The sequence below is a fragment of the Fukomys damarensis genome, unplaced genomic scaffold (genome assembly GCF_012274545.1).
Source record: "Fukomys damarensis isolate Sample0158 unplaced genomic scaffold, DMR_v1.0_HiC HiC_scaffold_16, whole genome shotgun sequence".
In the NCBI taxonomy this organism is placed as follows: Eukaryota; Metazoa; Chordata; class Mammalia; order Rodentia; family Bathyergidae; genus Fukomys; species Fukomys damarensis.
In genome coordinates, this window is record NW_022900928.1 from 76,404,782 (window position 1) to 76,418,715 (window position 13,934).

Sequence of the window (13,934 nt, forward strand, 5' to 3'; positions counted from 1 at the left end):
CTCCCATCCTGCTGAGCCTCCACACCCGCTGCACTGTCCCCACCACCCACTTGCCTGCCTGCCTGCCTCCCTGGCTGCAGCTGGGAAATTTCCTCTGGGTGCTTTGTCTATGGGATGGGAGGGTAATTCTGACTACAGCTCTGATGGTCTTGGTTTAAAGAACATGATACTGCCTCGGAAGAAGAAATAATCAAGTGGGTACATGGAGCATTCAGACAGCCGAGCAGGTTACCCTGCAAAAGTTTCCCTCCAGGGGGGACCTTCTAGACACTACAAACCAGACAAAAATCTTTCTCTTTGGGGGGGTGTGCAAGGGGAAAGTTACACCTTCAGATAAATTCTTGCTCATTGTGTTCATATTTTAAGTCTCTTCTCCTTTGGAAACTGCACAGTCTATCATCTGTCTCAATAAGGGCTGGCTATTAAAACTTCTCCATTGTTTTGGTCCCTTACCCTGAGACTAAGAACTGAGCGATTTAATATAATATAGTGCTGGGCTAGGACAAAACTGTTGTAAGTTCTTTTTTCTTTTTTTTTTCCTGTGTTGAACCCTAACACATGCTAGAAGCTCTAGCAGTGAGTTACATTCTCAGCCCTTTTATTTTGAGGCAGGGCCTCCTGTAAGTCATCCAGGCTGGCCTTGAGCTTATGATCATTCTGCCTCACCCTCCTGAGTTGTTGGGATTACAGGTGTGTGCCACTACATGAAGCTCTCTTAAGATGTTCATCTGAAATGAACAGACATTTCTCAGAATAATCCTTCCTTTTGCCAGTTTGTATCTTTCTTTTCACTTTCCAGTCTTGGAGGATGGTGAACAGGATTTGGGTTGGACTTCAGTTTTTCCTCCTACTCCTTCCTCATTTCCATTTCAACCACAAGTGCACACTCTGCCATCTGTCCTCTGGCAGCAGGCTGACACAGGACAGCTGGCTTCCTCACAGACAGAGGTCAGCACTGGGCAGCTACTCTCCTGGGCAGAATCCTCATATTTCCACAGTGGTTTTCTAATACCAAGAACAGCCCTGATGGTCCCTCACTGCTCATTTCTCTCACCCCAGCATGTGAGTTCTAAGGGCAGAATTCTGCCTCCTTGCCACTGTGCCCACAGCCTAGGATACTGCCTCACCGGCAAGCACCTTGATAAGGAGCACCAACCAACATGACTCTTGCTTGTTGTTGAATGCCTCGTTTCACCTCCTCAGGTCTTACTGACCCTTACTTTCTCAGTGCTGGGTACCCATAAATATTTACTGAATGATTTCATTAAAAGAATCCTCTGGGGAAAAAGCATAAGGATCTAAAAAAAAAACATCTAAATTCCTTCTCTTTATAAGTTATATTTGGGGCCAAACAATATGGGTGACTCCCAGGGTACATTGCATCAGCATGATCCCCAAAATAAAAATGACCACACCTCCTGCCCTTTGGGAGTTTATTTGCTACTTTGAGAAGCTACAATCCTTTAGCTCTACTCTAACATTCAAATGAAATATCTCAGTGTGGGCAAGATACCACATTTATTTTAACCTATGAAACTCTCATGGTTGGCCACCCTTGCAACAGGACTGACTCTGCCCCTGACAGCACACATCTGGCAGGTGGCTCTCAAACAGAGAACAGGCCTGACTGGCCCCACCCTTCCAGCCAGGTGCCTCTACCCACAGCCAAACGATGACAGCAAAAACAGCACACTCAAATCCAGAAATGACCCATCTGTTCCAAGTGTATCTGCCTTTCACACTACGATAGCAGCACCTACATCTGAGGGTGGGGTGTTGATGCTAGAGTCTAAGCATCACCCCTATCTGTCAACCTGCTTCTAAATAATCACTCATGAAAGATTCCAAAACCAATTTCCTTTCAGTCCTTTGGAATGTTTAATGATAAATTAAACAGAAAATGTCTGATAGTTTTTTGTTCTCTAGACCACCTCAACCTGAAGCTGCATCAAATTTTCTGCCTGAGCTTGATACTGCTGGCCATGGAGGAACTGGAAAGAGCTTTTAAAGAGTAGCAGAGACTACAGGGCATTTTGCCATGGTTTTTGGCCGCAGGTGCCTTCTCCCATTTCTTTGGAGTTATATCTTTCCATTACCACTCCCACCCTACCTGCCCTCATCTTATTTCGGCACATTCTGCAACTAGCCAAGAACACTCTGGTTTAATGAATCACTGCACAGCCATTCTATTCTAGGAATATGTTCCTATATCAATGGCTATGAACTCAAGGGCAGTGATTAGAAGTATAAGATCTAATAAGTCATAAGAACAAAGAATATTCGGGCCGGGGATTTAGCTCAGCGGTTTGGTGGCCTGCCTTGTAAGTGCAAGAACCCGAGTTCAATCCCCGATACCAAACAAAAAGAACAAAGAATATTCTAACAAAACATATTTGATGAGTACAATGATGAACAATGACTAAGTGAACGTGTGTTTATTTATTGTTTGTATAGCCAATATCCGAAATTATGGAAACAGGTTACAAAACAGCCCTGAAATCAATTCAAACCAACTTTTGGGGGGGTTGGTTTGTTTTGTTTTTTTGAAACAGGATCTCACTACAATTCAGGCTGGTCTTGAGCTCATTATGTAGCACAGGTTGGCCTCAAACTTGTCACAAGATTCCTGAATGAGCCACCTCACCTGTTTTAAAAATCAGCTTTTGACTGTCAAGTTCATCTCTGATATGTCAGACCAAAAAACAAAAAAGCATTTTTAAAAATAAATTTTTAAGTTATCTTTCAGTCAGTGAAAACTACATACACACACACACACACACACACACACACACACATCCCCATCCATCCCTTGGGAAGTTCTACATGGGTTGTCACTTGCACAGGGGTTTGATTTCAATTATTCCCTGATTCACTGAGCAATCTTTGCAACTCCTTTAAACTCTCTGGGATTTATTTTCCCATTCCTAAAACAAAAATAGTAATTTTTGTCCTTACTTTATGGAGATATAAATTAAGTCTTTAGCATATAAACATACCAAGGAGAGAAGAGAGAGAGAGAGAGAGAGAGAGAGAGAGACCAAGAGCTTAAAGAGGCAACCACAGTACCAAACAGTTTGGGAACAACAGAAAATACAACTGAATCAAACAGAAGAATTGAAACAATAGAAAAGTATTTTTAAAAACAATTTTCAAAGGGAAAATGAAATAAATAAGGACAATTTAATTAGGCTTCCAAGAAATAAACTGGCCTTTTTTATGACAACTTTGAGAAAATTGGATGTTAGAACAAAGTTAAAGTTTATAAATGTAATTTTTTTACATATTTTAAACCACTGGAGATTTTTTAAAGTGAGGGATGACTCTGAAATCCTTGCTTTAATTAACAATAGGTAAACACCCAAAGAGCTAGCAGATGTGAACTGCTTTGCAAGTGAAAGCATCGCAGCATTTCTGGTTTGGGGAAATCCTGGCACCCCTCCTTGGCCCCACGAACTTTTCTCCCTCACAATCCATGCTTCTCACCGGGTTGCACCCCTGTCACATGGGCTGGCCCAGAGTGAGCTCACCAGCACTGCCCAGGAGCAGGGCCTTAAAGAGACAGACCCACCAGCCCTAAGTGATCAAGAGCTGGACCCTTTGTTCAGTCACTCATGCCCACAATAAGCCTAGCGACTGACAGTGGTCAGAAGTGTTGCTCCCCATGAAACAGACTTCAGTAAGGCTCCTTTGACCTGTAGGGCTTGAGTCTGAAGACAAGGCAGTTACACATTTTTAGCATAGGCAGGAAAGGCCTTTGTTTTTGCTCCTGCTCTGCACACCTGCAAGTATTCAACGGGAGAAAAGGGACTGTTCTCTCTTAAAGGGGCAGCCTCTATTCAAATTCAACCAGCTCTTTCCTCCAAACCCACCACAAATGCTATCTAACCATTTCAGCTTAACTCTCAGACATAAACTTGGACAGCGAGCCAGTGATACTCAAGTCAGGAAGTGGGTTTCTCTATAGCTTTTTCCTCCTGACGTCTTCTAGGTAACTGATTCTTTTAAGAAATCACCAGAGAAGGTTTGACCTTGGATTTGGGGGTAGAAGATGAGAATCTTATAATAAATCAAAGAAATATTTTTCTATCCAGTGTTAATATCTAAAAAGAAAATATCTTCCTAATATCTAGGTGGCGAGAAGAAAGATGAGTTCAATGGTTGGGATTAGAGAGCTGGACTTCATAAATCGAAAAACTATAACCTTCTCAGTAAGATTCTCAAGTTCACTTTTGTAAGTGATTTTAATCCAGGGGGGAGTTTCCCCTACATATCAAGGGGGAGAGAGATCACCAGTCAGGCATATTAGAATTCTTGGGGAGGTGAATTAGATCCTGAGTGCTCATTATGGTTTCTGAAAATCCCACAAGTATAAGGCATTGTGGCCAGATTTTAATGAAACATAAAACAGAATATTAACATCATGGAGCTGTACAACCAAAGCTTTCAGATATGTATGACACAAAGAACAGAGTGCTCTCCCTATACCTTTAGGGAACAAAAGCCAAAGAAAGAGTCTGAAGAGACCTTCAAGAAACTGCACCACCTCAGCTTTGGAAGTCAAACACCTCCCCAGAGCCATGCTCTGCAACCATCTCTAGAGCTCAGCCAGTCCCAGTCTCCGTGCAGAGTTTAAACTTTCACATTCAATCAGCCTAGGAGAACTTTCACTCTCGTTATCTCTCAGGGAGAGGTGAGTCACACGGAACACAAAGCCATCAGGTTAGTGATAGTCAACAGCATGCGCTGAGCCTTCTGTGGGTCACCAAGAGCATTGAGACATGTGGTTTTGTGTCTGCCTTAGAAAGAGCCAGACTGGAAAGCTGCACTGGACAATGATAAACCACCTTTGCACAGACTGCTGTGGCTGCCACACTGTGCTGCTCAGAGCTCCTGCTGTAGGGAGCCTAATGGGCTGGCTCTACTGCATCCACCCCAATTTCCAGGTTTCCTAGGGGTTGTTACAGTGGGGGGCTGAGCATAGAAGAGAATGCAGGCCTGGCCCATGAGACACAAAGCTCCTCCCTCAGGCAGTTCTGACCCAAGCATTCCTCACCAGCTTGCTCAAACTTTCTTGGAACTGGGCTGAAGGTGGAGGCTTTTCTTACCCAAATTTCCTCCCAGACCTGTACAATGGCTCCAGTTTTGGAGCATCTTCTTTGTTCTGTGTTGTAGGACTTCAAGCTACTCAAATTCCCCCCAAAACTAAACTTGATTCCCTCATTTGTACAAGGAGGACAACAGAATCTGCTTTATATGGTTTTTGTTGAAAGGTTAAAAAACATTAATGTACTATATGACAGAGTCTACCAGAGAGTAGAAACTTAATAAATTTAGATTGAGTTACATTATGAAGGGATCTGTCTGATATTAAAAATCTGCTCTGTTCTAGTATCCTGACAACAACTACAGGATTTTATAAGTAAAATACTCTGACCTCTAATCTCCCCCTTAGAATTATCCTGGAAAAAATAAACAGGTTGGAAAATAAAATGGTAGTTAACAGCTAGAACTTAGTACTTTCTTTGAGGCAAGCACTAGGTGCTTTCCATAATCCAATTCTCTAATTCCAAGTCAACAAGTCTACAAGACAGGAACCACGATGTTTATCATTTTGCAGATGAGCAAAGTGAGGCACAAAGATGTGCACGGTCACACAGCTGGGTGAGTAGCAGAGGCCGAGGCCCTGATCTTAACCCCTGCATGAAATGGCCCCTACACACAGGCCCTGGTAAAGCAGCACAGGCTGCCCACCTGGCCTGTGATTAACCACACCTCAGCCTGAAGGCATTCCCCAGTAAAATGTGGGGTGCTTGTATTACTTCCAGCCTGCAGGCATCACACAGAAGTCATTTTAGGGAGAACAGGGAGGGATGCACTGTTCAGGATTTGAGCCCCTTCCCCGAGAGGCCATCTGCTCACTCTCCACAACAAGGAAAGCCATCCCAGGAAGACAGAAGATATGCACTTCAGGATTTGAGCCTCTTCCCCGAGAGGCCATCTGCTCACTCTCCACAACAAGGAAAGCCATCCCAGGAAGACAGATGACCAGTGGCAGAGTGGGACCACTGAGGCATCTGGCAAAGTCTTTCCCAATAGAGGTGACTGGGAGCTCCCGAGGACTTGGGTGAATATCTCAGCAGCTCTCTGCATTTTGCTCCATGGAAACACTTCGCTTCACAGGTAAAAAAGTGGTGCTTCAAACTGAAAACCCAGTGGAATTCCCTAGTAATCGCAACCCTATTCCATCACTTGTCACAAGATTTTGTTAAAGAAACAGCAACTCTAGAAATGTGAGGCTCAGAGGCTCCTCTGAAACAGGCTGGGGTGGGAGGGGGTGCAGGGAGCTGTTCCCATGAAAGATGGGCCAATCTGGGAGCTTCTTGCTACTCAGAGTCCAGGCAGGCACCCAGGAAACAGCACCAGGGTGGAAACACTGGAAAGTGTAGATCGGCCTCTCCTGCTTCACGGGCCTGTTCAAGGTGCCACCATAGCCAAAGCAAGACATAGAGGGGCTAAGCCAACTGTAGGCATCAGAAGCCACCTGCAGAAATAAGGAGCCTCCACCTGTCACATTTTTTAAAACATTCAGGAGAAAAAATGTTAACAATGAGGCCAAATCTTACAACCATATGATCCTTTCTACTGATAGCAGAAGATTAAGAAAAATTGTCTTAAAGTTAATAAATGAAGAGGCAGAAACAGTAAAACTTTTAGGCAATGGAAAGGGGCTTTCTCTCCCTTCTATTTCAAATATTTCTGGGATGTTCCTCCCCAGTTCTCCCAAGTATTTGACCATCTGCCTCACCACTAAGCATGTTAATCTATTATTTGGCTGATATCCCCACATCTATCCCACAGGTCACTTAAGTACCTACCACCAAGCACAGTGACTTGAATCCCTCCTAGTTTCTGAGCTGCAATGCAGGAGGGCTCCATTTCAGTTGTCTTCCTGCCACCTACTCAGCACAAGGGCCTCTTAACAGGGGCCTTTCTCATTCCCAAGATCTCTTCTTATCCATCCAGGTTCTCCACACTGAGACTACAATGGCTTCACAAGACTGCAAGCCAGCTTCAGCTCTGACTGACCTCAGAGAAGTCCACTGCTTTCCCTGAGCCTTTGAATGTAGCTACTGTACAAACCTATCAACAAGTTGGTCCTTCTCAATTTTACTCAAAACACACTGCCTTATACCAACATCAGCCACATGGGGGGACTTCATATTCCAGAGCCTGGCTCAAGTGACACCTTCCCCCAAGTTGAAAAGTATTCCACTGCTCCCACTAACATATCCACCCAAGTCTAGATCATTTAACAACTGCATAAATTCACACTTCCTTAGAATCATATTTCTGTGACCCATTTCCCTCCCTAATCACTAACTAGCCTCATATGAAAAGTCTTCTATCCGGGGATTTAGTTCAGTGGTTCCAGCACCTCCCTTGCAAGCCCAAGAACCGGAGTTTGATCCCTGGTGCCAAAAAAAAAAAAAAAAAAATCAGGATCCAAACGTCTTCTCAGTTATCATTTGTACCCGAGCATACTGAGATTATTTTGCCACCCAGCTTTCCCTCAGAAACTGTGATTGCAGGTAATCCTGCCAAATCTCAGGTTGCATTCTAATTTGAAGGGCTTTGAAACACTTCCTTTTGCAGTCAAGTTGTTTATTTTCAAAAACATGTTTTAGCAGTAGCTCTGGATTACTGAACCCTAAACTCCAAGGTTCTGGGTGTAGCTTGAGGACCTTCTACTTCTGTGATTCTAGAATGGCTCCAGTACCATCCACAGAATGGCAAGAAAAGGATCTACTTCAGGACAGAAGCACCTTAAAAGAACCTACAAAGGAATGTATAGGGTTTATTTTTCTACAAAATGGGGAACTTTCTATGTGATGTCTAATATACTACCTCCTTAGGGGGGAAAAAACACTGCTTGGAAGTTAAATTCTAGATAGGCTCAAATTTAACCTTAAGTAAAGTGAGAGGCTATTTACCAATCTATACAAGACTATAAAATATAAATTCATGACAAATAATGAATGGCTTTGGGTTCTACCTCTTGTGGGCTCCAGGTTAAAAAGACACTCACTTCATTCATGATTGCAACTCAGTGGGTAGGGAGATGCATGGCCACTCATGCCAGGGTTACCCCTAGATCCAGTAACAACTGTAGATGTTGTGGGAAGGGATCATCCCAGCTACTTTGTATGACAATCTAGAATGAAGTTTGAGAAAAGTGATTCACAGGCGAAGTCAAAGGCTAGCTCTAACCCCTCCCCACTCCCTAACCCACACATATCTAGTTCAATTGGTGACAAGAGGGAGACATTGCCCTAATACCCTGTGGAGACAATGGAGATATGCAAAGAGTATTCTCATTCCTCAGTTTGGAGAAGAGACTTTGTAGTCAAAGGAGGTATCTGACACTTACGATTCAATTCAGGAACTACTTTCCTGCAGAAGCCAATTATATGGCTTTTAAAAGATCTGTTTGTATGTATTTCTGTGTGTCTGTGCCTGTGTGTGTGTGTATACCTCGGCTGCACTACTTATAAAATGGTGCTGGTGGGACAGAAAAAAAGGGAGAATACTATTGGATAATGCAGCATATTCTTCTATACCTACTGAAATTGAAAAGCAAAACAAGAAAAGAATCAGAGATGCCTATATTTTTGAGGACCAGGAGAGCATTTTGTTGAGATCCATAAAATATACAGAAAACACTGGGTATATCTCAGATTGTGTTGTAATTAGAAGGAGTTCAGAATGCATCTTCGAACAAGAGAAAATGGAGCTGGTTCTGATTGTATCAGCCTGATAACCGTAAGCAGTTCACAGTAAGGTAAGGAGGTACATTTTGGCGGAAGCCAGTGTTGCATTTGATGTATTCTTAACTCAGGTAGCTGGCTGGCTTTCAAGCTTTGTTATCTGCCCCCACATCTTGACCTAATTTAACAAGTTGCTATAGGAGCCCAGTGAAGGTTGATGCAATTTTCTTATCTTTGGAGGAAGAATGTAACTGTGCAAGAGAATGTGAAAATTCAGTTTCTAACTGATTTCCACACTTACAGTGCAATAACTAAGACAACACATAAAGAAATAAATCACATTCTTTTGAAGATGAAATAGACAAAAATATTTATTTCTATAGCAACAGTAGAAAGATGGATTCTTTTCCCAGTTTAGAGAATCTAAACATCCACCCTTTAGTTCAGGCCAAATTGCCATGATTTAATGGTGTAAGTCCCTGCACTGTGTCACCACACATACTATACTCAGAAACAGAACCTGAGACAGAAAATAGGTGTGACTTGGGAGCAAAAAAAAAAAAAAAAGTGCTGCCAATACTTGTGAATGATTTCCACTTTTCAAAGGACTTTTCCCAGACACCCATTCTTAACCTCCCATTCGTGGGTACTCTTGTCATTGCCTCTATTGAAGGACAAGGCCAGTTTGTACATTCCATCTCCTTCTCTGTTCCCCCAGGATGTATGTGAAATAAGGAGGGGCAATAACCAAAGTGCAAGGTCAGAGAACCAGCACAGGATCAGTGTGCAGGGTAGACAGGGTATGCTCATTAGACACAGCATGGGAAAAGAGTCACCAAAATTAGGGCTGCTCCCTGCATCTCACAAATCTCAACGTGCATTCAGGTCAGAACAATAAGAGAATTCAGTTCAAGTCTGTGGCCACTTAAAGCACCTTGAATTCCATCCACAGTGAGATCTTAAGGATTACTATCTTATCTTCATTCAACATGTGCCCATCTGCTAAAATAATTGATTCGTTACAGTCAGGGGGGCTTTCCCTCTAAGTCTAGCCCACTGTCTAGCACTCCCTTGTCTAGTTAATTGATTTGGTTCTATTACATCTTCACACATTTTTCTACCGTGAAGACAAGGACGAACACTTCTACTTCACTAAAAGTAGAACAGGGTACAAGGTAAATTTGCCTAAAATCACACAGTGTGTTACAGTTGGGAGGAGTACAAGAGGACTTCTGTTTTCTGGGCTATTGTTCTCACCACCATTTGACAGATTGAAAAGTTAAATCCCCAGTTATAAAGAACAACTGAATGGTGAGATGTTTAAAAATGTTTTCAGTTCAACTGATTATTCAATCTTTGAGACTTTTATTTTTTAATATTTTTTTCTTTTTTGGGGGGATGGGTACCAGGGATCAAAGTCGGGACCTTGCGCTTGTGAGGCAGGTGGCAGAACCACTGAGCTAAATCCCCAGCCCTGAGATATTTATTTATTTATTTATAACAGGAATCGAACTTGGGTCCTTGTGCTTGCGAGGCAGGTACCAGAAGACTTTTAAAGTGTAATGCTCCTCTCTTTTCCTCTATTCACTGACTGTTCTGGTCTCTGACCCCAGGTGATAGGGAAACACAGAATTTTGGAAGGTAAGGAAGGATCAAGGGAGGGAGAAAAGGAAGGAAGGAGGGAAAGGAAGGGAGGGAGGAAGAGAGACAGGAAAAGGAAAAAGGAAGGAAGGAAGGAAGGAAGGAAGGAAGGAAGGAAGGAAGGAAGGAAGGAAAGGCGGGAGGGAGGGAGTAGAGACGAGTGGGTGGGTGAGAGAAAGCATCTACTAACACAAACAAGAGTGATGTCAATCGCTGCAAAGCTACCTAGGCCTTTTCTTCCTCTTCCCAATTACATGGTACTTTTCCTGTCGCTCTTTCATCAATGCATCCAACTGGAGCTTAGTACCAACTACAGGAGCTGGCACTTTTGTTCATGATGAGAGACATTTAATACGCTTTTCCTCATCCCAAATGTCTTTAAACAAAGTGGGTAAACTTTCTAACAATCTGCCATTCAAAGATGGGAAGACTTCTTTAAAATGTAGCAAGTTCCCACCTATTAGCCATGTTCAAGCAAAAACCATGGAGATATTTTTTCAATAATAAAATACGAGGAGGCCAGGGATTTAGCTCAGTGGTTCCGCCGCCTGCCTTGCAAGCACAAGGACTCAAGTTTGATCCCAGTACCGATAATAATAATAATAGGACACTGTCAAGTTCCTTTCCTGACCCATGACCCTAAATATAGCCCTTGGCACTAACTCAAAACAGACACATTTCCTAAGCACTGTTCATGCAAGGAACTCACTAGGGTCTTTGGAGAACACTACATAAAGACACATATTCTAGATCTCTGAAGGAGGAGTAGTTTTTCTCAGTATCTGAGAAATCTTTGTTCTCAAATGTCAACTGGTTTTCCTCAGAAAAATCCTAAGACTTCTCTGAACACAATAAGTACCTAGCACATCCTTAAGGTCAGACAGATAGGTCAAAAGAAAAACAGATTTTGTTGTTTGTCTTCAATCACATAGAGCATGCCTATAAGGTAATCTGCCAGGGTAGCGACAATGTAAAAGAATAAGGGCCCAGACCACATGCAAGTAGTCAAAGCCTAAAATAAGCTCCACTCACAACATACTTTCTAAGTTTTAGAAAACACTGCAATCACAGAAAGAATCAGATGATTAACATATCAGTTAAGGCTCCTTGGACATTTCTCAGGCACATTCTTCAGATGTTCCCCTGGTTTGTGCTACAACCCTCTCACAACAGTAGGATATTTTACTCTATGACCAATTTTTCAACCAAAGCTCAAGCTCTCGATGTACATTATACTGTTCTTTACAGTCTTTACACTACTGCTTTAGAGATTCTACTCCTGGAGGAAAAATCAATTATAAAGCTAAGTGAGAAAAGATATTTGCTATATAAGGCCAGGATGGATCTGGACAGAGTTTAGGGCCACACAGGACATGTTTCTCCCATTCAAACTGCTAGCCTAATGTGAACTGCATGATAAAACAGTCTACCATGTAGTCCATTCGTTCAATTATGCCTTTAAGAGAAGCAGCCGCTGGTTTTATGTTTGGAAAGACCTCCCAAGAGCAGGCCAGGAAAAGTCCCTTGATGCCACACCACTACACAGTTTCCAGGAACATCAAATCATTACAGCTGCCTTCCCCCAGATATGGAAAAAGGCTCAAAATAAGTTTCCTACCACTCTTGGAAATGACCCCCTCAGGGTAGAATGATACAATCCACTTCCAAGAATGAAGATCTATTCACAAGCAGATTGGCCTGAGAAGCTGAAAACCTCTCAGAGATGTCTCCCCATTTCCTCTATAAAAGAAAGAGGGTATCCCAGGGCCTCTAGGTAAGTGGCACAGTGCCTTCTGCTAAACCTGCCCACAGAAAGGTGCAAGATGGGCTGCCTAGGCAGGGAGTGTGCCTACCTGTGTAGCCAGCCAAGGCAGCAGCAGGAATGACAGGCTTGTCCTTGTTGAGGTCAGCACGGTCACGCACATAGTCCTTGAAGGTGCCCTTGGGCTTGTGGTTGGGTAGGGCAGCTGGATAGTCCTCGGAGTCGAAGCTGTCATAGGAGGGAACGCGCTGCAGGCTGTTGAAAGATGACTGGCTGCTCCAGGACTGGGTGAGACGATCACAACTATCGTAGCTCTCTATGCTCTCAAAAGAGTCCTGTCCCCCGAGTTTACCTGGAGGTAAAGGAGGAAGTAGGAAGAGGGCGGGGGAAGGGATCAGGAAAAGACAACTGTAAAAACCCTCTTATGGAGAGACTGCTAATCAGACCTGCAGGAGGGACAGAGGAGGGAGGGGCCCTTGGGAAGAGAAGCTCACAGATTATGGGTCTACTCCAGAGAAAGGGGACTAGGCTGAGAACCACTTGAAAAGTCACTTCTAATCTGCTGCTGCCTACATTACAGCTCCTAAGACAGATTCACAGTCACACGTTGCTCTTATTTGTCTAAGAGACACAGCAGTGTTTGGGACCTCAAGAATTCCAAAGCCACAAATCCCAAAGCTGAGAATTGTATATGTTATCATAGGATTCCTGGCTGATGCATTAGATCCAGTGAAGTAATGAAGAAATCAGAACAGTATCAGACTGAATCCTTTTTTGTCAATGTGAGAGCATGAGTTCAAAAGGCCCAATTTGGCAAAATATTTTGATCATTAAAAAACAAAATTCCATTAGACTAAGAGCAGATTGACCTTCCTTCACCTTAAAACCAAAGTGTTATTTTTAAACTTTTTTTTCTCCAATACTATTTTTAAATGAAATACATGTCCTATCTTTATGCTGTCTCAAATAGAGAAACAAGTTATGGGATGTTGTTTCCTAGAGATTTAAAAAACTATTTCAAACAGAAAATTATATTCTTAATCCTTTTAAAGTGTGATTCAGTACTTGAAATGTATGCTTCTTAGGAGAAGAAAGGGCAGTTTAAAAAAAAAGCCAAGAAGTTGATTAAATAGTTAAGTTCCATAGCAGTATCAAAATTTTTTTACTCTGTTAGTTGCTTAAGGCATTCTTAACTGACCACAAGATCATGCAAGTTCATTAATTTCCCAAACCAGGTTATAAACAGCTGCTATGATTGCACAATAACTCTTGGAGAAATTTCCATTGGCAAATAATGCCACTAAAAAGAAGCCTAGAAAATTAAAAAAAAACAAAACTGGAGCAAAGTAAATGCATCTAAGAGCTAAAAAGGCTCCCAGGAATGTGTTCTATATTCTATGTCCAGATATTTATCAGGCAACCTAGGCAAATCACAGGAGACTGGAGTGGCAGCTCAGCCCAGCACATGCCAAGAGACCAAAGGAGGCAATGTATGCTTATGCAAAAATACCTGTGACTCAATTCCCAACTGTCCCAGCCTGGCTGATCTATAAATTTCCATTCCCAAAATAAACTTGGTGGGACATCCTCATAATAGTATGTTTCCAGTGTGTTCTCCCCTTCACAAAGGTAGGGATTGATTAAAAAATAAAATAAAATTCAAACATAAGTAGATCAAATCAAAACTAAATACATAAGGAAATATGTAGCTCCTAAAACTTTGAGAAAAAAATTCCAGATGAAAATGGATTATGCTGCAGATTTTC

The 13,934-nt window shown here is 42.4% G+C and overlaps 1 protein-coding gene across 2 annotated transcripts in view; it reads right to left on the bottom strand.

Annotated features, from left to right (window-relative positions):
- Ets1 (ETS proto-oncogene 1, transcription factor) overlaps positions 1 to 13,934 on the bottom strand; it is a 125,477-nt gene that overhangs the window by 9,505 nt on the left and 102,038 nt on the right. For both annotated transcript variants that reach the window (XM_010605538.2, XM_010605539.2), the window contains exon 8: positions 12,260 to 12,520. In XM_010605538.2, coding sequence (XP_010603840.1) covers positions 12,260 to 12,520 — 261 coding nt within the window. The remainder of the gene's footprint in view (positions 1 to 12,259; positions 12,521 to 13,934) is intronic.